Source organism: Spinacia oleracea, chromosome 3 (genome assembly GCF_020520425.1).
Source record: "Spinacia oleracea cultivar Varoflay chromosome 3, BTI_SOV_V1, whole genome shotgun sequence".
NCBI classification, from domain to species: domain Eukaryota; kingdom Viridiplantae; phylum Streptophyta; class Magnoliopsida; order Caryophyllales; family Amaranthaceae; genus Spinacia; species Spinacia oleracea.
In genome coordinates this window covers 156,879,153-156,906,683 of record NC_079489.1, presented here as the reverse complement: position 1 = coordinate 156,906,683, position 27,531 = coordinate 156,879,153, and the positions used below count along the sequence as shown (strand labels likewise).

Here is a 27,531-nt window from a genome sequence, read left to right as displayed (position 1 = left end):
TACATTGAGATGAGATTCAACAAAAATTCTTAATTACACCCGGCATGCAATAAATATTGTAAGACGGGTGTAAAAGTCTCTAATATAATGTAACAATTATTTATTTTTTAAGTGATAACAAGAAAAAAAAATATCACTTCAAAAATGTATAAAGGTAACCATAAAAGTGTTTAACCCTTTAAAAAGTTTGTCCATAAAAAAATATTTTATAATATAAAAATTTAATTTAACATGTGAAAAGTTGCAAAAAATTGAATAAAAATTTGGCAAATTTGCCTAAAAGGACATTTTATAACTCAAATTTTGCGAGAAAGGACCTTATATAACTTTTTTTGTGAAAACACACCTTAAAATAAGTTTTTTTGCGAGAAAGGACCTAAAGAAAGTTTCCGGCATTGACTGAGCTTTTCCGGCCATTAACTTGCACGTGAGCAGCACACGTGGCTTACGTTGGTTAAAGACACTTATTTTCCCGACTCTTGAATTTTCAAACTTAATTTTATTTCGGTTTTTTTTTCAACTTTAGGTTTTAAAACTTAGAATTTTAGAGCAAAATTGGGTGTGATTAGCAAAATAAAGCCACACGTGCTTCTCAAGTGCAAGTCAATGGCCAGAAAAACTCAGTCAATGCCGGAAATTTACTTTTGGTTGTCTTTCGGAAAAAGAAATTACATTAATGTGTGAATACACAATTTTTTTTTTTATATAAGGTCCTTTCTCGCAAAATTTAGGTTATAAAAGATCATTCTTAACAAATTTGCCTAAAAATTATTACGAACTAGACCTAATCAGTATGAGCTCATGCTGCTAGTCCAATCCAACCCAATCCAAATTTTTATTTATTGGGGTTTGAACTTTGAACATCATTTTCAGGCCCGAAAATATAATTCAGGTCAGGTCTAAAGTTGCCTAGTCCAATTTAAACGGATTTGTGCATAACTTCTTGGGCCGTAAATGGGTTTCCCTTTTGTCAAAAGCCCAGTCAAATCCGGCCCAATATCATCTCTTTCTTGATCACCATTCACAACTAGCTAGTTGAGTAACTTGTGTCACTCAAACAAACCTCATCCAAGTGATCCAACAAATCACCAACTCTTGCCACACGGTGGTTAGTGACTTGTATTATTGAAAATTACAAAACTTTAAATAAATACATCGTGACAAATCTAACAAGATTTCACGTGATAATATTTGTTCTTATAGGTGACTTATAAAATATGGTCAAAGTTAATTTATTTAGTTGACCATGAATAGTAAGTGAATACTCCGTAAAATATTATGAAATGAAGGTAGTACAATATTGCATCACATACAATATACAAAAAACAAAGATGTATATTTTTCTTTATGTACCAAGCAATGTTTGGCCTCATAACCTCAAGGTTGTGAGATTAAACTCCATTATGGGCTCTTTGGAGGTGTGAATTTCTCCTATAATCCCCCTCACTTCCAATAAGTTTGACCTGCAAAGCTGACTGGAAATACCTGTGCAGTAGGTTCCTTCACCTTACCTCCTAAAATTAAAATATTTTCTTTATGTCCTTTAATATGTTTTACGAACGTATAAGGATAGTGAGTAATTACTCCACCCACAATTATTAAATGGATAAAATCCGTATTAAATGTGTGAGATGTGGTGATGGAAAACGCTTCGGACGCTTCACTCTATTCGTTAACCATCCACCCATCCGTCTAATATATTCTCCATCCAAAATTTTAACAACTTTTTAGAAAATATATTTAATTCTTGTTGCAAATTATTTTTACCAAACCATTTTTTGTTATCTATATAAAAAATATATTTTTTATGGTAGAAAGTGACAACTATGTTTTACCGTTGATATAAAAAAATTTAAATACAAAACATTCATTCGTTTGTCACCCGATCCACCTGTTTAATCCTGGTATAACGGACTCATGTTGCACATGATTGGTTAAACGAGTGACGGATAAATACGAGTGAAAATAGATTGGTAAACGGATAAATACAAAACCCGAGTCGTGATACATCAATGGTCAACAAACCATTCCCACCCGAAAAAAGGAAACGAAAATAGAAAAAGTAAGAGACCCACTTAAATGAATGGGTATACAGTTGACATTAGCCTATAAATTGTTAACGTTTATATAAATATGGATGTCAACTAGCTTAGTTGGTAAAGCTTTGAGAAGGTGGTACACAATACATGAGATTGAATCTCGTCTACATATAATTTGTCGCCTTGTCTTCATTAGATGTTATTGAAAGTTACCAATTTACCCGTGAATATAGCTCTTTGCCTGTTATTAACCAACGATGTGTGTCGCTCCTCTGCAGAACCCACCCAGTCCGAATCCGATCTATTACCATCCCAATTTTTTTTTTTTTTTTAACAGAAAAAATATAAAAGTTAGGAAAGTCTCTCCCAAGACTGAAACCTAACTTATCAGAAGAAAGAAATTAAGAAAATTTACTATCTACAAATGGGTTAATATCCTGATACGTCTGGACTAGGTGACTTATAGCAACAACATAATCAGCTGTACGATTAACCTTACGATAAACATGTCGTAAGTCTCTAGTGTCGAAACGAGTCAACCACTGCTTAATATCATCGAGAAGTAATAACAACAAGACAATGAGGTTTTTTCCTCATTTTCTCTCTTATTCAGAGTAGTCCTTATCACTAATACCGACCACCGGTTTACATTAATAAAAAACGCGGAAATTCTGACTTCAAATTTGTCCATTTTGACTTATTTACCCCCGACACCCAACAAAACTTCCACAACTCAACTGAAAAACGCACCCATCCCCCCCAAACCCCCGTTGAAATTTCTCACCATGAAAATCCTAAAACCATAAAAAAATATTCACAAAAATTCTGCCATTTTTGTTCAATCCGTAAAAGGATTCCATTTCCATGGCAGAACCATCAAATCCAGATTACGGAAGCATTTCATGCTTCTTACGCGGCTGCGTAGACCCCCCTCCTTATTGTTTCACCACCTGCTACAACTCATTCATCCCCATTTCACCGCCGCCGCCGCCGCCGCCACCACCACCTCCACCGAATCAGATCGCCCCATTCTTAATCGCCACCGTTTGCATCCTCGGAATCTCCTTCCTCCTCCTCTCTACTTGCACCATCATTTTACGGCTCCGCTTCACCAGCCGCCGTAGAGGGGTTTCTCGTGGGAGTACCAACGTTTCTCCGACGATCAACGATGACGAAAACGGTAGTGGGTCCGTGGTGGACCACCCTATTTGGCATATCACTACAATTGGGCTTCAACAATCGGTAATTGATTCCATAACTGCGTTTAAGTATAAAAAAATTGATGGGTTTTTCGTTGAGGGTAGTGATTTATCTTGTTCAGTTTGTTTGACTGATTTTGAGGAAGGGGATGATCTTAGGTTATTGCCAAAGTGTAGTCATGCTTTTCATGTTTCTTGTATTGATACTTGGTTGAAATCGCATAAGAATTGCCCCCTTTGTCGCGCTCCTATTGTGAATGAGATTGTTAGGGATAATAATAATAATAATAATTCGGGTATTCCCAGGTTGAATTTGACTACTAGTGTTTCTGGTTCATGGGAGGAATCAGTGAGATTGAATTTGGATGATAATTTCTTGGCTGGAGAGGGTAGCAGTTCAAGGAGATTCCCCATTTTAGAGAGTTTAAGGATAGCTGAGCTTATGAAGAAGAATCGAGACCTTCGAATTTTTAGTGATTTGGGTGAGAATCACCGGTTTCAAAGGGTTGAGGATGCTTTGGAACCGGTTAGAAGGTCCATTTCATTCAATAATGTTGCTTTGGAACCGGTTAGAAGTTCAATTTCATTCAATAATGAGGCTTTGGAACCGGTTAGAAGGTCAATTTCATTCAACAATGGAGGGACTTTGAGCTCTAGTGATAGGATTCCCAATGATAGGTGTCCTAATAATGAAGGGAGCTCTAATGGTAGGTGTCCTAATAATGAAGGGTACCCTAGTGATAGGAGTCCTAATAATGAAGGGAGCTCTAATGGTGGGTGTCCTAATAATGAAGGGTACTCTAGTGATAGGAGTTCAAAGGAAGAGTGTTCTGTAGAAGGGGATTCAGAGGTTGTTTTGCAGGAAAAGAAACATAATTCAGAGAAAGGGGGTAATAATAAGAGGGGAACGAGTATGTCTGGTTTATCGATCAAGAGTCCTTCCGTTGTTGATCCTTCGTTGCAGCAAAAGGGTCCTGTTTCGATGAAGAGATCATTATCTTCTTCAAGTAGCAGGTTCTTTTCATTTCGCAGGACGAAAAGCACGGCCTCAATTCTTCCATTGTGAAATGTGAATACAGAGATCTGGGATTGGGTTTCCTTGCTATTGTAGATTCGAGTAAGTCTACTGCTAATACTATACACTGGTGAAATGGTTCAATTAACTGAATACCAGGTATAAATCTTGGTCTAATAACTGTAGCCGAAGGCCGTGTTGTTGTGTTGGACCATATGCAGGTAATAAGGACATCGGAGGAGTATCGGACATGGGTATCGAAATGGTAAAAATAAATGTAGATATGATAGATTTATATGTCTATGATGGGTGTGCTTGACTGAAATTGAAGCCACTTTTATATGCAATAGAGTGCCCTCTGAAATTTGCGCTTAATAAAGTCATGAGAAAAATCTAATATTCATAAAAATCTCAGCTTTTACTTGAACAAGTTTCAGTATATGCTATTGTATGGGTTTATCTGGTTGCTGTAGTGAAAATAGTTCAACTACTAGCTTGCAACATTATCTGTTGATAAATTCGTGTATTGAGACGTAAACTATTGATCAGGTTTATCCCCGATTCAAGGGTAATGGTTAATGTTTAAATGATTATAAGTTTACCTTTCTGAAGTGAATGTTTTGTGCATATTTTGTCAGCTCTATATACGTACTTGCAATTTGATTGTTATGTTGTTCGTCTTCAATTTGATTATCCCTTGTTTCTGTCGTTTGGAATCAGCTCTTGAATGCATGGCTTGATTAGGTTGGATTTTCAATTAGCTTGGTTTTACTTGGTTGGCTAACATGCATCAGTGTCAAGCGCACAAGTCCGTGCAAGAGTCAAGTTGATCTCCTTTTGGTTAGGTTGGATTTTCAATTAGCTTGGTTTATTTGGCTGGCTAATATGCATCATTGTCAGATGCACAAGTTCGTGCAGAGCCAGGTCTCCTTCTGTGTTATTTCTTGCAGTTGTTTTTTCTAGCAAATGTCTGCTAAGAAATTCACCACTTTATTGCTGGAACATTTTATTGCTGGAATTCTGATATATTTGTCTCATGTCATGATATGTGACTTAGTTTTACCGCTAGCCGCCACCAACCTACCGCGACCCTCCTCCTTTATCTGGGCTTGGGACCGGCAGGGAATGCCGCATACGCGACACTCACAGGCGGAGTTATATATTTGTTTCTGAGAAAAAAATGTGATTTTTTTTCTCATGAATACATCTTAGAAAACACGAGACCACGATTTATTTGTTGGAACGACTTGGAATTGCTTTCACCTAATTAGACACTTGGTCAATATTGGGTTTCCTGCTCATTTTGGTTTCTGCTACTGGATGGTTATTACTTCTTACTCCGTAGTATGTTCCTTCTTCTGAATCACGATTCACGAGTCAGTATATACTTAGTAGTGATTATAAACTCATTGATGTATACTACGTGTTCTGTTACTCCTTTTTTGTCTGCTCTAGGTCTCCGTAGTATCCATGGTTGTTACTTATTACCCTTTTGGATGCCTTTCGGTTTGATAAAATTGCCGAGTTGTGGTTATAAACTCATTTGATGTATATTCAGGTTCATCCCTTAGAAGCCTTTTGGTTTGATAAGATTTTCCTCTGGTTTCCCCTGTTTGATACTAGTTAGAAATGTCTTTTTTGTGTGTGTGTGTGTTAGCACCCGGTTCACCGTTAGGGCTTATCCGGATTCGAGGCGAGTTCTGGGTGGATAGGTTCAGTCCCCTCCCAATTGTTGTTGTGGGGGATCGAACACGGATTCTCCCTACCAAGTTCAGCCTCAATCACCACTGAACTTGTTGTTCTGGGTGGATATTCCTTTTTTTTTTCTCTGGTTTTGAGAAACTTGTTTCAGTTTGAACGAGAGGACGACGTTGCTGTTTCCTTGCTTCACCTCAATCCATGTCAAGTTCAAATCATGCATTACATGATTACAGGCTTAAAAGATTTCTACTAGTATTTACAATAGGTTTTTGTTTACTGCTACTACGTTCTTTGTACTTCTTCATACTGTCTCTGTTTGATTATGCTTAAACAAGTTTCAGTGATCAGGGATATTTGGTTTTGCTGGTATGAGCACTTCATCTTCATTAAGGCTTAGAAAATTAAGCCCTTTTTATTTTACTTAAGCACAGACTTTCTGCCTTGTGTTTTTTCTGTTTGGTGTATGTTTGTTGAGAACTTCACACAGCAGTTTGTTTTGATGTTAGAGGTATGCAGGGGCGGAACGCCGGGGAGCCGGCGAGAGTCTCGGCATCCCCAAATTCCGATTTTATTTGAAAAAACTAATTAAAAGTTCTAATTTTTTTAAAAAAATTGGTAATTTTTTTTACTTGGTTCCACTAAATAAGATTTCTAGTTTCGACTATAGAGGTATGAACATTAGGACTAATAAGGAGTGAGTTTGACATTTTTATTTTCTCCCTCAATTAGGTACTCCCTATTGTTAATTTTGGTTTTTGTCTTTGCGTATACTGTACTTCAGACTTTTTGTTATTGGAGTGTAGCATTACGAGAATTTTTTAAACAATCCCCTTAATTGGCGAAATATGGCAATCAAGTGGTATTTTCGTAAATAAAATGAACTAATATACTCCACAATCTAAAAATTGCGAAATAATTTTAATATAAAATGATATTGCATATTTCCTCCATTCTTTTTTGAATGACATAATTATTTAGGCACGTTTGCCAATGTACGATTTCAAATATTAACTAGTCTTTAACCCGTGCCATGCACGATTCTTGTTTTGTTTTTAAGGTGACTTTAATATATCAAGTGTAAAAAGAGAAGTGGCATTAATATTTGGATTTGGACGTCGCAATAGATTATAATCATTACAAAAATGAAATGATTCATTATGAATATTATGACATGGATTATGTAACCTTGTTATGCATTGATCACTAACATCATGGAATATGTAACCTTGTTAAGCATCAGTTACGAACATCATCCCATGCAACAAAAGATCATCACATAAACCATCAACTATACTGTTCTATCTATATTGTTGTTACCTAATTATCATATTTCATCCATTCCGAAAATATCACACTGTTTGTTTTTTATACTATTTACATTACGACTTTGGTCATTTTTTGTGATTCGTACATAAATTTTTTTTAGTCATGTGGGGTAATGCTAGATTCGTATCGATATATACGTTGTAAATATTAATTTTTTGTAATTTTTACTTGTACACGATTTCAGATATTAAGAGTCAAAATAATGGTTAGAGGAGTAAAAGTCAACCATGGTGCAATATTTTCGGAACAGGGGAAGTATTACATTTACAATTAATTTTACTTAAAGCCTTATTGGTTTCTTATTTCCCTTAACCTTGACACATTGTTTGTTCTTTTATACAAATAGTTGAAGAGATGCTTGATTTCTTTTATTCCATCATGATTCTCCATAATCTCTATAAAGATGGTTGATAATTTCTTTTCCCAACGATGTTGTCTTTTTTCGCACCTGTTGAGATATGTAAAATATTTAATAAGTCCAAAATACAAATTGCAAATCTTAATTCTAATACAATGTGCAAATTTGGCAACCAATCAAAAGAAACAAAGTAATTTGGACATAACAAAGAGTAAAAGTAATTTGATTTTATTTGCCAATTTAGTGAGGCCTATAGTTGAACAACTAATTAGCATTAATTATAGTTTAACTTGAAAGATAATGATGCAATATAAACGATCAACTTCATCATCCACACTGTTATTGTGTAACTACGGTGACGAAAATGAGCTATATGAGATACGCACATTATACATTTCACAATATCATCGTGGCATACACTTATTTTGTAGTCAACAAACAATCAAATTTCGCCTGTTCAAAGTACGGAGTATATACGCTACTACGCTAGGATATGGTCTTTACAGGAGGTTAATTTCTAATAACTTTTCCTTTATTCAAAAACATTCAGATCGATACTTACCTCTTTATAATTTAAAAAACTTTTAATGAAGTAAGTCAAGAAAAAACACTCTTGTGAAAAAAGCAATGACTTTTTATTTCTCACTATTTTGCTAAAAAATCAGACAATACTACTCTGTATGAAACAACAAAAATACTTTAAAGTTTCATGTAAGTGAAAAATTTGGATGTAATATGATCTGAAAGTCTGAAAGTTCCTATGTCAAAAAAAAAACAAAGCCTGAAACTGTTCCAAAAGTAGTTGCTCAAACTCCAAGCCTTGCAGGTTATTGAATTTGTGTTACATTTTCATTCATATTCATTATGTTTCAAATAACTACACGAAATAACAAAAAGAGAAGAAAAAATAGAAAAATAAATCAGTAAAATTGAATCCAATACGCTAAAAAACACCAAACATATACGGAGTATATAAAACATGTTTGAGATGAGTAAAAAACTGAATTTTACCGAAGATTACCTATACCAACCAATTTCTTCTATCCCAACTCTGTTATACATTTTTTTTCAATCAATGAATAAAAAACTGAATTTTACCGAAGATTACCTGTACTCAGATTTCCGTCCGTCCCATCCACGGTTAACTCGTTAAATTGAATTCGTAAAAACACCTGCACACAGGTACCAAACACCAAAATCATATGTATGAATTGACAATTTTAATGATTAACATCTACAAAACCTAAATTGAATTTAAAATTGAGAAAAATATAGCGATCGAAGAATGTAGAAACTCGCATGTGGGGAAAAATGTCCCAAATTCGGTTGATACCCATGGTGGTGGGGAATGCCGGAAATCCAGAACCCATAAGCACATATTAGAAGAAAAATTAAATTAAAATTCAAAATTAATTAGTTTTTTGTATGAAACTAAAGAATTTGAGCGTTACGAATTAATTAGAGAGAAAAGAAACACTTATCAATTGGAAATTCTTCAATGAAGTTCATGCTTGGCAATTCTTTATGAAGTGAGTTTTAAAGGAGACATTTGGTGGAGAAAAGATCCCTTGTTTAAGAGAAAAAAGAAGGGGAAGTTGAATTCAAGGATGAACCAAAGGGACATGATTCACGGAAAGAAACCCCCAAACTGTATTTTTGAAATTAAAATAAATAAAGATGGTTTTTGAGGCAACGTGACGCTCTTTGAAATTATACCAGAAACACCATCACAAATAAATGGCGTAAACATCCAAGCTTTTCCATCTCCAATATGATGGATCCCCTCGTCTCTTTTTCTTTACGTTATGAATTTATGATGGGATTTGAGTTTTAAAAGAAGATTGAAATCTATTTTGAAGTGGAATTTAAAGAAAACAGATCTATTGTTCAAGAGAAAAAGGAGAGAGGGGAAGTTGAAATGAACGATGAACCGAAAGGGTACGATTCAGAAAAAAAAAACCCTGTAAAAACGATTGAAAATTTCAAATTACAATTGAATACTAATGAAACGACGTGAGGGGATTGAGCAGTAAAACAATAGGGTACTCCCTCTGTCCCTTAATACTCGCACCGTTTTGACTTTTTGCACTATTCACATAATTCACTTTGACCCTATTTTATTTCTAGTATATGAAAACAAATGTTAGCATATAATATATTGTTGGGTTCATCTTAATATATATTTTCAAAATATTAATATTTTGTTAAGTTTTTATAATATGTAGTTAAAGATATTGGTGGTCAAAGTTGTGCATTGGCAAGCGTGTCCAGTCAAAACGGTGCGAGTATTAAGGGACGGAGGGAGTAGTTTTTTCTCTTTCAAAAACATGAAAATGGGAATGGATTATTCAGTTATTTTATCTTTTTGATGAATACAAATATAATTTCTTTTAACAGAAAAAAGAAAAAAAAACGTGGAATGCAAAAAGGGTGCCACGTGGCACTCTATATGGGCTTTAAATTTCCCTGCTATTAAATATTATAATAGATATCTCCAAATATGGATAAGAATTTTTTATAAAAAGCTGATATTTAAAAAATATTTATTGATACGAATTTAATAAGACAGCACACGACTATGTGCTTGTATGAATAGTGTTAAAACTCGATTGTGTCTTATAAATAAGAACAAATGAAATATTTAATATTCAGGTTGTATGTTTTGACAATTTATTTACGAAAACACCCCTTGATATACTTTGTTCCCCAATTATCGAGATTGATTGGGCGAAACTCGTAGCATGACTAACATCTTCTTTTGAGAAACAAGGGCTGTCAAATAAGGCGAGCGGATTTACGATTTTGCATTGCCAAGTAGGCACAGTTGAAAAACATGAAAGGGATGCCTGAATGCTTAAGGGACTTCAATTTTTCAGGCATCCCTTTCATGAAAGAGTTGAGTTTGTCTTCAAAGCAACAATCAAGAGGGACGTGCATTGAATTAGCACAAGAGTCTATTAGAAAGTTGGTTCATGTGGTAACAGTAGCGGATCCAGAAATTTGAGATAGTGGGGTCACTATTTAAAAATTGACGAAACTTTCACTAAAATTATTTATTTTTTTAAAAAAAATTGAAATTTTAACTATAAAAAAAAAAAAATCAAGTGGGGTCAAGGACCCCACTGAGGGCACCGTGGCTCCGCCACTGTGTGGTAATGGAAGTTTAACTGAGTTTTAGAAGCGTGTTGTCAATAGGGCTGCAAATGAGTTGATATGTTTGCGAACAACTCGTGTACAAACTCGGTTAAAACTCGTTTATTAAGTAATGAACGAGCTTGAACAAAAATTATTTGGCTTGATAAGTAAACGACAACACGTACGGTTTTTAAATGTTCACGAGAACTCGTTTATAGCTCATTAATTTCTCGTATAAGTCCATTTATAACTTGTTTAAACTCGAAAAATCATTTTATTATGAAATAATATAAGTTTTGTTTTAAAAATATGACCTTCAAATATCAACAAATATAAAACGAAAGAGAATCAATGATACAGCATAATATCACATACAATATTTCGGTCATATTAATTATTTTGTTAACTTTCTCCTTGATTATATAATTCAAAACAATTTGAAGGATTTTTTTAGAGCTCGTTATCAACCTCGAATAAAGGTGCTCGAAATTGAGTTTGGGCTGGATGCTTAAGGAACAAAGCTTGAACAACAAATTTCGAAGCTTGATCAGGCTCGACCAAAGCTCGAACAGTCAAAATCCTTATCAAGCTTACCTCGAACAAGGTAAAACTCGGATTGACAACCCCAATCGTCAAGTGCTACAAACTATCAATTTTTAAAGCTTTCAAATACAGACTAGATATAGGGTAAGTTTGACACTAGTCACTAGAGTTATGCATGGGTCGAGCTGGCTTGTAAGTTGCCCTAGCCGGCACGAGCCCGCTATAAGCTTTCAAACCATCCGAGCTGGCATGTAGGTTGCCCGAATTGAGGCGAACCCGTTATAAGCTTTCAAATTGTCCCCGTTATTTCAAAACGCAACTAAAATTCCATATACTTTCAAAACGGTTTTGGGGATTGGTTAATTCTCAAAGAAAGGAATCACCATAGATTCCGTTCAAAATGGGTGTATTTAACGGGTTTGGATAATCCTCTTCTTCCTTTACCGTAATCTTCTTCTTCTTCTTCCTTTAATTTCACATGGAATTTGTTTCCTCAAAATGGGTCTTACCATTTCTGTTTACCCTTTGGCTCCTCTTCTCAGTTGCACTGTCAGGTAAGAAAACACCACAAAGTTCAACTTGCATTTGTTATTTCTTCTCAATTTTTGCAATTACTTGCCTCAAATTTTGATAATTTGCAGTGTTTTTGTTTGATTAATACTGAATGAATGAAGTGGAAGGATTAAAGGGGAATTCCAAAGTAAGAGGAGTGAATTTAGGTGGGTGGTTGGTGATTGAAGGGTGGATTAAGCCTTCTCTCTTTGATGGAATTTCCAATGGAGATATGCTTGTGAGATTTCTTAATTTGACCTGTGATTTGTTTGATGTTTTTCAATTGTGTTTCTGGTTTTTTTTTGGTTCATGGTGATTGAATTGCAGCTTATTAGTTTTTTTGTATGCATGTGTTTGGATTTGAGCTATAGGATGGGACAGAGGTGCAATTTAAGTCAGTGACATTGCAGAAGTATGTTTCTGCTGAGAATGGAGGTGGCTCAGATGTCTCAGTCAGTAGGGATATACCTTCTACCTGGGAAACTTTCCGGGTTCTTTTCGCCTTCATTATCACTTCAGAGTTTAGATTATTGTTTTTACATACATTTTCACGGTTTGGTTTGGATTTGATTGGCTTTCTATGTGCATATTAATTTCTCCTACATTGGAAATGGTTAAAAGTGCTAATCATATATGACCCAGAACAGAATCATAAACAGTTGTATAACTCAATACCTGCATCAATGTATTTTTGTATGTGAATATGATTGTGAATGTGAATGTGAATGTGAATTGTAATTGTGTGTGTGTGTGTAAGTGTATGGGTTTGGCTAAATCAAGAACAGATAGTGTCCATTTTGGATGCTACCATGTTATTGGTATACATTTGTATGTTATTGGTACTACCGAATACACTACTAATTGCTACCAATATTGGTACTAATAAAATCTTTATTGGTAGTCATCACTAATTCACTATCAAGAACAAACAAATTTGTACCTATAAAAGTTGTTAGCGTCCAAAATGGACCCTCACTGTTGTTGTCTAAGACTTCGCCGTGTAATCATAGCTTTGGTAATGGCAATAGTGAGGCTGACTAGTACTAATGTGCAATTGATCAGAACCCATCTCAATCAGTTTTCGCTTATCCGGAGAAAATTCTTCGTTTGTAATCTGATGAATATTAGAACTTTACTCCAGCTATTTCTTGCACGTGTAAACCATTCACATCTACTGATCTACATGCTTCACAGCATGAAATTCAACACGCTCCTGCAAATTGCTTTAACTTAAAAATGGAAGGTCTCGGGACTTGATATCGTCAAGTATTTTATGTTACCTGAACTTACAAAACATGCTTGGTATAGTAATCTGAACGGCTGTTTCTGCCAGAAATTTTGGTCATTAACTAATTTGCCTAAACTTCTCTACTTTATATTGTGATGCAACATGCGAGGATTCGTGCAAAATCCTTGTAGTTTTTTCAATATTTAGGGAATCCAGCAAGATTGACTTATAGAGTACGGAGTATAAAATTTTGTTTCTGAGTAATGCCTTAAGTGTCCATTTCTGATGGAGCCAAAGATTCATTTGTTCTTTTGGCTGTGGGATGTAATGGACTAAATCAAAATTGCTCTTAGTACCTATTCGCTTCCTTTCCATGAAGTAGAAGATGGTCGTCCCGTTGTTGTCCCGTTATCGCTTTTGGGTCAATTGGAAACAATCTCTCTGCAATTGCAGGGGTAAGGTTGCGTACGTCCGACCCCCCCCTTACCCCGCTTATTGCGGGAGCCTCTTTGAGGCAATGGGGTAATGATAATGATAATGATGAATGAGTAATGCCTTAAAGTTTTAAAGGCTTATACGGTTATGCTGTCATATCCTGTTATTTCCACCATGAAGTTGTTTCCCTAATATTAGTATTTGTTCTTGGAAATATTTTCAGCAACTTCTAACTCGTGCCTCTATGTTAAAAGAAATTGTTAATGACTACCGAGGTTATGCTTTTATATAATAAAAATAATGAGTTGTGCGTTCAACAAAGTGATTGCAGTTATGGAGAGTATCCGAGACTGAATTCCAATTGCGCTCCACGGAAGGGCAATTCTGGACTTGTGATGGCCAAGGAAGCTCGGTATCAGCTACTACAGATGCACCAGCGTCTAGTGGTAGTACGTTTTTCATAGAAAAACTCAACAATAGCAGCAGAGTTCATATAAAACTTCAGAGTGGCATTTATTTGCAGGTACATTTTGCATTGTACTATGTTGATAAATTAGTTTGTATCGTCGGTTCATATGATTTAGGGTTAGTTTATGAAACTAATGATCTTAGTTTGTTGGGTTGTTAATAAATATGATGTGGGTATGTTCGTAGTCTTTGTTTGATGGGAAGTTCATAGAAAGTTCATGGAAATAATAAAGTGATAAAAAATTATACTGATAAATGGTTTCTGCTGGAACTCCAAGGCACTGATGAATTTGATAGTCTAATACACACTTTTCTGACGGATTTACGAAAGCTATGTGTTTATGGCTTAGCATCCGAAATGATACTAGTTTGGCCGGCCCAGCCTGTTTAAATTCGACCTGCCCCAGCCCATTTAATGTTCTTACATATCTCAGCCCGGCTCAACCCGGCCTTTTTAACTTCGGCCGTCCCGGCCCTAACCCGACCCATTGAACAGGTCTAATATTCATGACACAAAATATTACAGTAATTTATTGGAGAATATAACAAGGGGTTTTAGTATGTAATATACGAAGTAGCTATTTTACTGTAGCTTGTTACGAGGCTAATGATGGTTTATCATCTGAAAGTTTTAATAGAAAACTTGGAAATACCATGTATGATTCTTATCTGATGACTAAGATCATAGTATACGGAGTACTACCATTAACAATTTACACATAAAAGCATTTGTTCTGCAAAATTGAGTCAAATGCCAATTCCTATTTCAGTAGTCGGCTTCTTTTCTGAAAATTATTACTAGTTGCTAAGAAATTATTGTTGGACCTCTTAATTTTAGGCTCTGACAGAAAGCCAGCTTACAGCAGATTATCAAGGAATCCCAGGATGGGATGATAATGCAGCCACCTTTGTGATGACAATTGTGTCCAATAATCTTCATGGTGATTTCCAGCTTGCAAATGGATATGGACATGCCAAGGCCAAAGAAGTTCTGGAGGTATCCTGTATCTGTTACAAAATTTTAATCCACTTTGTTGTATCATGTAATTATCTGTGTGAAGGGGAGTTGCACGGAAATTGAGAAGAGGGGAATAATAGAGAGGAAAAGGTGGTCGGGCTTAGAGAAAAAAAGTAGAGAGGAAGCCTACTAAGAAGAGAACCTATAGATACAGGACGAAGGGAGTAGTTTACTGGTTCCTAGACAGGCTGAGGCATTCAGTCATATTTCTGTTCATGATATTAGTTGCAATTAGACCTGTCAAACGGGTCGGTCGGGTCGGGTTATGAAAAATTATTTCCGGGTTCGGGTTAATTCGGGTCGGTCACTTTCTGGTCCGGGTTTACAAATGCTTGTTTAAGACCCGGACCTTTCGGATTCGGGTCGACCCAACGGGTTGAGGGATTTTAAAATGTGGATTTTATTTTCATTATATTGTGTAATAAATATAAACAAGGTGTGCACAAATTAAAAAAAAATTCAAACACATGTTTATATTTAGTCAAATTCAACCATAAAATGACATATAATTCAAATCAAAATCATATATTGTATTCATATTACACACTAAACAATAATAACAAAAACGTGTTTATTCTGTTTAAAATTTCTTATAATCTCATTTATTACCATAACTACAACAATTTTCAATTGGTCAGGTCAAAATCGGGTTTGGTCGGGTTTTGACCCATTACTTTTCGGGTTGTTCGAAAATCTTGTTCAAGACCCAATATTTCCGGGCTGGGTTTCGGGTTGATTTTTGACCGGTCTAGTTGCAAGTTTGCAACTCATCTAGTGTTCTGCAACTTTGCTTTAAATTCAGAAGGGTGAGTTTACTTGCATTTTTTTGAAGAAATTCAGAAAACCACATAGATAAAGCACACACAGTATTTGTCATCTCTTCCATATTTCATATCTATCATTCGGCCTGCTCCCTTTTCTCATACGTATTACTCCGTATTTTTTTTTATAACTTTTGAACCACAGGAACACAGAAATAGCTTTATCACCATAAGTGACTTCTATTTTCTCAGTACGCATGGGATAAATACGGTGAGGATTCCTGTTGGCTGGTGGATTGCTTTCGATCCTGATCCTCCTGCACCTTTCATTGGAGGATCATTGGCAGCATTAGACAACGCGTTTTCCTGGGCCCAGTACGTCTGTTCTCTATGACATACACACATAGTTTATCGGTGAATTTTGAGTTATGCTGTTGTATTGATACGCGTCTTACATTATTTGTTGTTCAGAACATATAATATAAAGTGCATAGTTGATCTTCATGCTGCCCCTGGTTCTCAAAACGGAATGGAACATAGTTCTAGCAGAGATGGTTCAGTTGACTGGCCTACTTCACAAGATAATATTGATAAAACATTGGATGTTATTGATTTCTTGGCCTCCAGGTAAACCCTCCAGTTTTGCTCTTGATATTCTGGACTAGGATTATCTGTTTGGACCTATTTTCTGTGTCTTTTCCACACTTGTCTAGAGGTTAGTATATAAATTCCTAGAGGTGATCAAAATTCGGGCCGGGGCGGGCCGGTCTTAGACACAAAAAACATGCTCAACCCCATAAATTTGGTGCGGGCTTTTCGGGCCTAATGGGTATTTTTAGGGCCGGCCTTGGGCTTTGGTTTAAAATTAGTAAATATACGTATCTGAGGCTGCCCAAACCCGCACTTTTTCGGGCCGGACCGGGCTGTAGTTGATCAAGTCATTCTAAACTCTTTAGCTCATAACCTAGTTGTATTATGTAATTTGTACTCCTCAAGATGAATAAAACTTCTCTCTTCTGCTTGTGGACGTAGGTCACGTGCTAACACATTGTTAGTGAACCACGTTTTGTCTTTGTGTTATTTATTTACGTTCTGTTTTGTATTTCTTGCTTCCGTTATAACACCTCTGTTTTTAAATCTGCTTTGTTGTTTGGATTACCAACTTGCTATAAATTTTTCTGGTTAGGTACGCAAAGCACCCTGCATTGTTGGGAATCGAGCTCTTGAATGAGCCGTCGGCTGCAGGAGTTTCCCTGGATATTTTGGTTTCCTACTACCAAAAAGGCTACCAGACTGTAAGAAAGTATTCCCCAACGGCTTATGTTATCGTCTGCCAGCGAATAGGCAATGCAGATCCTCTTGAACTTTATCAGGCTAACATAGGTTTCACAAACGTCGTGGTAGACCTGCACTACTACAATCTTTTCGATACTTTCTTCGTTAATATGAGCTCAGCTCAGAATGTTGACTATGTATACAAGAGCAGGGAAGCTCAACTGCAACAGCTTAACAATGCAAGTGGTCCACTTCTTTTCATAGGTAATGGGAAATCACCCCCAATTTCCCTCTTAAATTCCTTGCAAAAACTTAGACCGGATCAAAGAGCGGGCCGGGTTCGGGCCGGGTGAACTTCGGGCTGATTTTTTCTACCCAAAACCCGGGCCAAAATAACAGGCTTGCAGGCCATTTTGGGGCGGGTCAAATTCAAAACTGGAATCCAATTTTGAGTTGCCCAAAACCTGTCCAATTTTTCTTTAAAACGGGCCTAATGATTCTATCGAAAACCGGCTATTTTCCTGGTTGGGTTCGGGTCGTGCCACTGCCAAAACTTTCTGCCCATTGTGTCGGGCCATGGCCAAAAAAATATGCCCGTTTCTGTCTGGTCGGGCCAAACTTTGGGCTGAATTCTTTCCTGCCCAAAATAGCGGGCTTTCAGGCCATTTCAAATTCATAACTGGAATCCAATTTTGAGTTACCCAAAAGCCGTCCAGATTTTTTTTTAAAATGGGCCAAATAATTCTGTCGAAACCCCCCTATTTTCCGGGACAGGTTGTGTCGGGCCAGCGGCCGGGGTCAAGATGATTAGGTCTAGAAAAACTTCATCAACGAGCTTTCCAGATACTTACAAATGCATTGCTTTGAGTTTCAGGTGAATGGGTGAATGAATGGAATGTAACAAGGGGATCAGAACAAGATTACCAGAGTTTCGGAAAAGTGCAGTTAGATGTTTATAATGCTGCTTCATTTGGATGGGCTTATTGGACACTCAAAAATGACAGGAAGCACTGGGATTTTGAATGGAATATCAGAAACAAGTATCTTGAATTCAGTAAGTACAACATACTTCATATGTTTCCCATTGATTTTGTCCCATACTTCAGAAATACTTAAGGGTGCAAATGAGCCGAGACAATAAACTACTCGGGTTCGGGCTCGGTAAAAGCTCGTTCATGTTCGTTTATTTAATAAATGAGCCGAGCTTGAACAACTTTTGAAACTCGTTTAATAAATGAGCTTGAACATGAACATACGTATGCTCGTTTATTTATGTTCATGAACAACTCGTTTATTTATGTTCACGATACTAAAGTTGTGTTTTCTTAAATTGCATCTGAATTATGCAGGCAGTTTTTCACCCAGATTGCAAGTTTCTGGTGTCATTTTGTTCCTGGTATTCACTTGTAGCTACTTGTTCTTGCATCATATTTTGTAACAGACATCACTTGTCTTCTTCTCAAGAGAAGAAGTTTGAATGTGGCTAATTTTAACTCGTTGATCATAATATTGCGCCTTACCTAAATCGTGTACACTGTCAATGAATGCTTATACAAGTGAATTTCCTAGCTTGCTGGTGTACAAATCCCATGACAGGTTCAACCACAGTAAATGGGGTTGCATTTCCAACAGCAAAGATGAGCATTGTAGAACAAATGGGATTTTCTCTGTTCTGATCAAGGTCTGCATTAACAGCCCTTCAACAAATAATGCTGAATGAAAGAATTATTTTTCCAGATTTGAAGCCGGGCATTAACACAAAAAAATCATGCCCAAACTCATAAATTCGGTGCAGGCTTTTCAGGCCGAAATGGGTTTTAGGGCTTTCGGGTCGGGCTTAGGCTTGATCTAATTGTGTGTTTGAGGTTGCCTAAACCTGCACTTTTGTGCTGGGCCGGGTCGGGCCGAGCCATGGACTGGGCTATAGTTGATCAGGTCTAAAGCCAGAGGATTGTGATGTTAGTAACATCTACCATTGAAATAACAGGCGAATTCCACAATACGAACACAAGCAAGCCTTTCCTGAACCATCTCTGCGCCTTTCTCACATACTTTTTCTTCTATTCTGTCCCAAGGAAGACCAAGTTGTACCAGAGTGTATACAGGAAGTTCTGTGTAATGAGCTGCTTTGGTCAAGCTCCTTACTGCAACGCCCCATTTTACGGTATCTGTTTTGGGTCTATTTTTCTGGGTTTTTTCGCATTGTCTAGAGAGTTCTATATAAACTCTCTAGGACATAACCTAGTTGTATTATGTAATCTGCATTGTTCGATCAAGATCAAATAATACATTCCTCTCCTCTGTCCGTGGACGTAGTTAACACATTGTTAAGTTAACCACGTTAAATCTCTGTGTTCTTTATAGTCTTTCTTGCTTCCGTTATAAACACCGTTTAGGCCTCCAACACTTATTTACTGTAGTCACATCACTTCTTCTAATGCCCCTTTCAGAGTACCCTTTTTACAAGATAACAGAATAACAGATGCAGTTCTTTCTATAAAAATCAAAAGAAAAGATCCTCTATTTGTTTTCCATGTTGATGGATGGAAATTGTTTGCTCCTTATGTGAAAAGAAACTAGATTCAGTTTGTTCTGTTTGGCAGCTTATATTAAACCCCTACTCTAACAATTTACATAGAAGTACTCCCTCCATTTCTTGTTGTTGTATCCGTTTTCATTTTAAGCGTTTCTTTTTTGTATCCGTTTCTATTTTTGGACATACATTTTCTCCTAAAATACCCTTACATTTCTATCTAATTACCAAAATACCTAAAGATTCCCCACCTAAATTTTCTCACCCCTATTATTTAATTCTTTTCCCTTCCCCATATACCCACTCTCTCGACCAATTGACTGTTGGTTCAGTGGTGATTGAGGCTGAACTTGGTAGGGAGGACCTGTGTTCGATCCCCCGCAACAACAATTGGGAGGGGAATGGAACCTATCCACTCAGAACTCGCCCCGAATCCGGATTAGCCCTAAGGGTGAACCGGATGGTACACCAAAAAAAATATACCCACTCTCTCACTTCCTTTATCACCCATCATTATCACTTCTCTCTCTTACCTTATTTCTTTATTATTTTCTCTCTTCTTGTTTTTATTATAATCTCTTACATACAATCATTTTTCTTACACTCAATCATTACACTTATACCAATACAAACCAAGATTCCAATTTTCTTAAAAACTCCCCACTTTTTGAAATGGATACATCAAAAAGAAATAGAGGGAGTACTATATAACTGGCTATGATATTCAATTCACGGACTATGGACAATAGTTCACAATGTTCACTACGCATCAAAATAACACAAACCTATAGGTAAAAGTACACGTCGTTGGGATAAAAGAATAACAAGGTGATAAATGTCGTAACTTACCACCTCTATATATTATTTGTTTCGCAACTATTTTATTTTAGTATTCCATAATATATATTATTATATTGTAATTACAATTTTTAAAATTTTAATATACAAAGGAAATATATATATTTACAATAATATAATAAAATTTATTTACTTCTTGTTCTATGGACTACCTTATCTAAATATTTTCATCGTAAAAGTATGGCGCTGATAGTAAAAATAATTTGATGAAACTCGGACTATGTGACACCCTTGTGTAGACCTATCAAAAATCTACCCGTCCCACCGCAACTGACCCGAAAATCTTGAACAAGATTTTGTGAATCGTAACCCTATTTTATATGAACCCGAACAACTCGGAAACAAATGGGTCAAAACCTGTCCGATCCCATTTTTTACCCGGCCGATAGAAAAATTGTTGTATTTATAGTAACAAATGAGATTATGAGGATATTTAAGCGCACTAAACACATTATTGTTACTATTGTTGGGTGTAACATGATTTTGATTTGAATCATACGTCAGTTTATTGTTGAATTTGACTAAATATAAACTTGTGTATGGAAATTTGTTAATTTGTACGCATATTTTTAATATTTATTATGCACATTAATGAAAACATAACACACGTTATAAAATCTCTCAACCTGTTGGACCGACACGAACCCGAAAGTTTTGCATCTTGAACAAGCATATGTAAACGTGAACCAGAAAGTGACCGACTCGAATCAACCCAAACCCGAAATATATTTCTTTTTTATAAACCGACCCGACCGATCCGTTTGACAGGTCTACCCTTGTGATACCATTAAAAGAGTGACACGTAAGACTATAACATACGACCTTTATCATCACCTGTAAAATATATATATATATACCTTGTTCCTTACACAAGCACTATATTCCTTAGGTGTACAATATCCAATACTCAACATACGACCTTTATCATCACCTGAAGAATATATATACATGTTCTATTACACAAACACTGGTGTTTCTTTGATATAGAATGTTATTCAACGTGCATCCTTGTACCTAAAGATGGCTGTGGGCCGGGTCGGCACGAAGTCCGACCCGACCCGGCACGAAAAAAGCCTGGTCCGGCACGAGCACGAAAAAGCACGGCCCAACACGGACACGAAATCGTGGGTCGGGCCTGGGCCTTAATTTTTTGGAAAAAGCACGACAAGGCACCGCACGACTCGACCCGCCACGACAAAGCACGCTAAATTTAGTAAAATTAGCCTTATGCACGATGGGCCGACCCGGCACGAAAGCCCGTGGGCTTGGGCCGGGCCTGTGCCCTTTTTTAACTTTTTGGGCCTGACGTAGGCTCGTCCCGATTAGGCACACGACCCGTGGGAGCAACCCGAAGCCCAACCCGGTCCACGACCATCTTTACTTGTACAGTTGTACACTTGTACATCATCTAAACTGCGTTACTCTCCGACCTAGTTTTATAATTAATGCCCTTTTCGCGCAGTCATTCAAAATGCTTGTGTATGCATATATTTTGGGTTTTTTGGAGGGATATGCTTGATGCTTGTGTTGTGGGGCCACAAATCTACGTGTAAAATTGTCAATTAGGGCTACACAAAAAATCAAAATTGCTAGGAATTGAAAACACGAATGAATAATAATCGGATCTTTGCGCAGAAAAGGTATAATTGATTAGACATGGCTGTTGTCTTATTGTAGACAATCCTCTTTTAAATAACTTCCAAAATAAATGGGCCCAATGGGCCAATCAGCCCAACAAATTTTCATGTGTTGTCGATTTTGTTTGGGCATTTGGTTCTCGTATAGTGCAAATTGGGCTCCATTAATATCTTCCTTTTTTTGCCCTGGCCAGCCAATCAAATCTGAATATCTGTTTTTTTGTCTATGGATATTGGGAAGGATGTAAGTAGACCTGTCAAAAATCGACCCGACCCGAAAACCGACCCGAACCCGACCCGAAAATACTGGGTCCTGAACAAGATTTTGTGACCCGTAACCCGATTTTATCCGAACCCGAGCAACCCGACAAGTAATGGGTCAAAACCCGACCGAACCCGTTTTGGACCCGACCGATTGAAAATCATTGTATTTATACTAAAAAATGAGATTATGAGAAAATTTAAGCATAATAAGCACGTTGTTTTTACTATTGTTGTGTGTAATATGATTTTATTTATACTTATACGTCATTTTATAGTTGAATTTGACTAAATATAAACTTGTGTAGGAAAATTTGTTAATTTCTGCTAATACTTTGTATATTTATCACCTAAATTAATGAAAATATAATGCGCGTTTTAAAATCTCTCAACCCGTTGGGTCGACCCGAACCCGAAAGTTCTGGGTCTTGAACAAGCATTTGTAAACCCGAACCCGAAAATGACCGACCCGATTCAATCCGAACCCGAAAATAATTTTTTACAACCCGACCCGACCGACCCGTTTGACAGGTCTAGATGTAAGTAATAGGGATATTAGTAGTAAGACGGTAAAAAACTGACCTGATCCAATCGATTTCTGATAAAATTGAAGTGACCTGAAAAAAATATTCACACATTCAATTTGCACAAGCAAAATAGCCCAGTATAACTACATTATTCGACTATACCCGACAAGTAATCGACCGATGACCCGATTTGACACCCTTAGTTAATTAGTAGTATGGGTTTAGGGGATTTCTCTTTAATTTACAAAAATAAGTTTTAGAAAGTTTGCGCGCACTAGGTCATATTAGGTTAATAAGTTTAAATCAGATCTTATAAGTGGACTCTTTCGAGTTTACTCTTTAAAAATCAAGAGTAATAAGTTTCAATCATGTTTAATCAAATTCTATCGGTTAATGAATTCAGATAAATTCAGTTCAAATAAGTTCAAGTATCATCCGGCGAAGACAACGCAGCCTAAGTGGGAGACCCATCACGTATCAGCCCCAACTAGGCGGGAATAGATGAAAGTTTGGCGGGCAATGAGGTAAGGATGAGGAGAAAAATCGTACCCGGCATAGATAGATGGGACGGGTGTGGATTTTAAGGTGTGCTCGCCCCGAAGTCTTTTAATCTTAAATATACTACATGTAATTTTTCGTTATTGTACTTAATGTAATATTTAAAAAATATATCACAAATCCCAAATTTAGTAAATAAACAAAAAGGACATTAAATTCATTTTATTTATACTCTTTTATACATAGTAATTATTTTTGTAGCATTATAATTCCGGCAACTTTTGAGTAGTATCGCCTTACCTGAAAGACTTATTTGATTGCTTAATTAATTGGTTTCATTGCTTAATTTATATGACACCAAAGCTGTCTCTTGAGTAAGACCACCTTACATAAAAGTTTGTATTATAACTCTAAATTAGTGACGTGAGGTGGATCTTGGGACGGATCGGATAAAATGGTTATTAGCATATTAGACATGTATAATTAATAATTGTATGAATATTTAAGTGGGTGGTGGATGGGAATAGTTTTATTTATTTATTTATTTTTTGTTGGAAAAATAGGCAGATATTATTATTGCAAGGCGGAAATAGTTTTAGTTTCATAGATGACATTTTTCGCAAAACTTCGAAAATGAGTAGCTTTAACACATCGTGTTAAATCACTATGAGCCAATTTCAGTTACAACTTTCCCTAATTGTTATGTTCGCCTAGTCTATACATGGAAGATATATTGCACCACATTGAATAATAAAAAATTTCTTGTTATTTTAAAAAGCAACAATAATATAGAAATACTAATGATTTTCCAATTAGTGATTATTATTAACTATTATGTGATTCTCTTATTGTGCTAAAGAATAAAAAAAGAACTTTTTTGTTCTTTTATAAATCTAATAAGACCGCACTTTAAAATAACAAGTTTTCTAATTTACGGTTTGATAACTTTGATCACATGAATAATAAACTACATACTTCTTCCGCTCCACAATAGTTGTATCGTTGACCATTAATATATTTAATTCACGTATTCAAAAAATGTAAAAGATAGATATTTTGAATATATATATTGAGATTAACAAAATAAAAGTTAGAAAGACATAATTTGTCTTTACATATTAGGGCGTGTTCGGCGGTAGCTTTTGAGGTAGCGGGTAGCGTTTTGACCGAGTCAAGACGCTACTTGTAAAATTTGTAAGTGTTTGGCGAGGTAGCGATTTAGGTAGCGGTTAGCGGTAGAGGTAGCGGTTGAGTAGCTTTTATCAAACGTTAAAATTAGTAGCGTTTAAGGTAGCGGGTAGCGTTTGACAAATTTATAATAAAGTTTTAAATAATATTTCACCTTTTATTTTATTTTATAATATCAACCGCTACTTTTACCGAACACTCATATCAGTTACCCGCTACCTTTGACAGCTAACCGTTACCCGCTACTATTGACCGCTACCCGCTACTCCAACCGTTACCCGCTACTGAACCGCTACCCGCTACCCGCTACCGCTACTTTTGCCGAACAGGGCCTTAATAAAAAAAAAATACGCTCAAAGTTAGTAAATAAATAGTAGGAAATTTTGATATTTACTACCTTATGAAATTTTTATTTTAAATTACTACCTTAAACTTCCAAAAAATAATTATTTACTGCCACTTTACATTTTTCCCATTTTGAAATTAAGATATCTCTTTCGTTTCTTAACCGTTTAATGTGATTCAAAGTTCAGCAGCTTTTCGGTAGGACCGCCCTACGGGTGCGTGTAGGAAAGACCGAGTGAGTCAACCACGCGCGCGTGGCCTCACGCGCAGTATAAGTAGATTTTTTTCTCTCTCCTTCATTCTTCTCCTGCAATACGCTATTCTTCATCTTCTCTTTGGTTTCTCTTTTCTCTCTCCTCCTCCTCCCCCTCCCACCTCATTTTCTCTCTCTTCTCTTCCTCCTTCCATCACAGCCACACCACCGTTGAAATAGTGGCGAAGCAACAGTGATGAAGTAGGTTTTCAGATGCCGACGGCGACGCAAGACCTAGATCCACACGGAGTAGCGGCGCTCGATGTAGATCGGAAAACTGCGGAAGTTAGGTCGCCGTTGAGGTAATTCTTCAATCTCTATCCAAGTCTCTCCTTCATATTCTTCACTTAGTTAGGTTTTTGATAAATTTTGTTGATTTTTTTCAACGTCTTTGGTGGGGAGGCTGAAGAAGGAATATGAAGAGTGAAGCGAAATCGCTTCGCGACGGAATCCACGGCGGTGGTGGTTAGGTTGGCGGAACTGAAAATGGCGAGGACGGCGGCGGCGTTGTCTCGGAATTAGGTAACTCTTTCATCTCTCTCCTTCATCTCTCCTCTATTCTTCAGTTATTTTAGATTTTGATTTTTCAATTTAATTTTTGAAATTAATTTAGGTGAATTTAGGTTTTTGATTTTAGGTCTTTTTTGCCTCTGATTAGTTGCGGTAGCGGTGGTGGTTTATCATCTGAATTCTTGATGAGTCATGGATCCATGATTAATTTGTTGTTGCCATTGTTTCTTCAGTCCCGCCAACCACCACCGGTGTATTCGTCGCCTCCACCGTGCTATCAAAGAGATTTCTCATATTTAGTTATGTTTTTGTTGTGTTTATTTTTCAGTATGAATTAGTTAAGTCATGGTCATATTTAGTTAAGAATTTGATTTGTTTAGTTAAGCTTTGTGGAAGTTGTGGGATTTCTCAATGATTTTGGGACAGACATGAACGTGGACTAATATCAACAAGAAGAGATTGACTGGTTCTAACCTAGTGAACTGGTAAAATTCAGGGGTTGTACTGATAATTCTTTTTTGTTTGTTTTAGTTATATTTTTGTTATAGTTAGTTAAGAATAATATCATGTTAGTTAAGAATAATGTATGTTTAGTTAGGATTAAATTTGCTTTAGTTACATATTACAATTAGATTTGTTTTATCAATCTGGTAACTGATAATACACCCTCAAACTCCCAGAGTTCTACAACTACACGCATTGTTGCTGTCAATTTGGTGTACAAGGCAGGAAGATGGATAATGATCCTTCCACATTGCAGCCCCGGCATAGACGGCATTATAGTGTTTGTGACCGAGCTATATTTGGCCACAGACCGAGTGATATCAGGCAACAAACGACTCCATCATGAGTACTGCTGCTGCTGGTGCTGCTCTTTCTCTCTGCAGTTTTGTTACTCCCTTTGCAAACTGGAGAACATCCTGCAACCGTATTTCCCTTTCGATTTAGTAATATGGCAACTGCTGGACAACCCTTCACCATTAAATAAAGTTAGGGAGTACATGGAACTGCACTAGCTGCACCTTCTGTTGGTCTGACAGAGAGTTCAGCAGCCTGGTTGGATAAGGAGTTGTCAGGTGGGCAAAAATTGGGAGGCCAGACTTTGAGTTGTTGAGATGATTGTTGATTTGGTCTGCCTCTTGAGCACTCTCTAAGCGTCGACGCTTCATCAAGCTTTAATGTGCTTGTTTTTCTTTAATTTCATTTAGTTATTCATGGAATTAGTTAAAAGATAAAGATGTATTGTTTTTAGTTATAATATGTTTAGTTATAAAATGTAATGGTTTAGTTACTTCTTTTATTGGAATTTAATTAAGTCACTTTGTTTTAGTTATACTTGAGTTATATTTAGTTAATAATAACTTTCGTTTAGTTATGATTAAATTTGTTCTAGTTAAGATTAGATTTGTTTTTAAGTTAGAATTATTTTGTTTATGGAATTGAGGACCATCATGCCGTTTAGTTTATTTCCGGGTCTTATTCCTCTTTTACACACCAAAAAAAAAAAAAAAATCTCAATTGCTTAACTAAAATGGTTTCATTGTTTAACTAATTGGTTTTATTGCTTACTTAATTGGTTTCATTACTTAACTAATTGAATTTCAGGCGTAACAAACTTTATATTTGTAAATTATTTAATTTGTTCCATTGATTAACTAATTAGTTCCAATGCTTAACTAATTAGTTCCAATGCTTAACTAGTTGTTTCTATTGTTTTAACTAATTTGTTCCATTGCTTAACTAATTCGTTCCATTGCTTAACTAATTATTTGTAGTGCTTAACTAATTGAATTTTAAGCTTAACTGATTGGTTTCATGGTTTTAACTAATTCGTTCCATTGTTTAACTAATTGGATTTTGGCCTTAAC

At 36.2% G+C, this 27,531-nt stretch overlaps 2 protein-coding genes and 1 long non-coding RNA gene across 6 annotated transcripts; all 3 read left to right on the top strand.

The window, feature by feature from the left end:
- Positions 1–2,748: 2,748 nt before the first annotated feature.
- LOC110791761 (RING-H2 finger protein ATL52-like) lies at positions 2,749–4,864 on the top strand. The gene has a single exon (XM_056841027.1). The coding sequence runs from the start codon at positions 2,904–2,906 to the stop codon at positions 4,302–4,304; it is 1,401 nt and encodes a 466-aa protein (XP_056697005.1). The 5' UTR covers positions 2,749–2,903; the 3' UTR covers positions 4,305–4,864.
- Positions 4,865–11,609: 6,745 nt separating this feature from the next.
- Positions 11,610–19,457, top strand: LOC110791762 (probable glucan 1,3-beta-glucosidase A). Of its 3 annotated transcripts, none has more exons than XM_056841026.1 (10): positions 11,610–11,870; positions 11,958–12,106; positions 12,240–12,359; positions 13,863–14,054; positions 14,838–14,996; positions 15,984–16,153; positions 16,250–16,405; positions 16,965–17,317; positions 17,928–18,107; positions 18,623–19,457. In XM_056841026.1, the coding sequence occupies exons 2-10, from the start codon at positions 11,981–11,983 to the stop codon at positions 18,727–18,729; spliced, it is 1,563 nt and encodes a 520-aa protein (XP_056697004.1). In that variant the 5' UTR covers positions 11,610–11,870; positions 11,958–11,980; the 3' UTR covers positions 18,730–19,457. The 3 variants fall into 3 exon arrangements, with proteins under 3 accessions (XP_056697004.1, XP_056697003.1, XP_021852218.1); XM_056841025.1 differs by having other exon boundaries at positions 11,619–11,870; positions 11,991–12,106; XM_021996526.2 differs by lacking the exon at positions 18,623–19,457 and adding an exon at positions 18,403–18,578 and having other exon boundaries at positions 11,622–11,870; positions 11,991–12,106.
- A 5,664-nt stretch (positions 19,458–25,121) lies between these two features.
- Positions 25,122–25,829, top strand: LOC130470208 (uncharacterized). Of its 2 annotated transcripts, none has more exons than XR_008930136.1 (4): positions 25,122–25,175; positions 25,314–25,455; positions 25,556–25,675; positions 25,777–25,829. It is a non-coding gene; the product is annotated as an uncharacterized lncRNA (long non-coding RNA). The 2 variants fall into 2 exon arrangements; XR_008930137.1 differs by having other exon boundaries at positions 25,126–25,169.
- Positions 25,830–27,531: the final 1,702 nt, after the last annotated feature.

Bases quoted from the DNA above. Each gene is read 5' to 3' on its own strand.
- LOC110791761 (XM_056841027.1), top strand. From the start codon at position 2,904: ATGGCAGAACCATCAAATCCAGATTACGGAAGCATTTCATGCTTCTTA.
- LOC110791762 (XM_056841025.1), top strand. From the start codon at position 11,795: ATGGAATTTGTTTCCTCAAAATGGGTCTTACCATTTCTGTTTACCCTT. The intron at 11,871-11,990 runs GTAAGAAAACAC...GAATGAATGAAG, and splicing joins CTTCTCAGTTGCACTGTCAG to TGGAAGGATTAAAGGGGAAT. The intron at 16,406-16,964 runs GTAAACCCTCCA...TTTTCTGGTTAG, and splicing joins ATTGATTTCTTGGCCTCCAG to GTACGCAAAGCACCCTGCAT.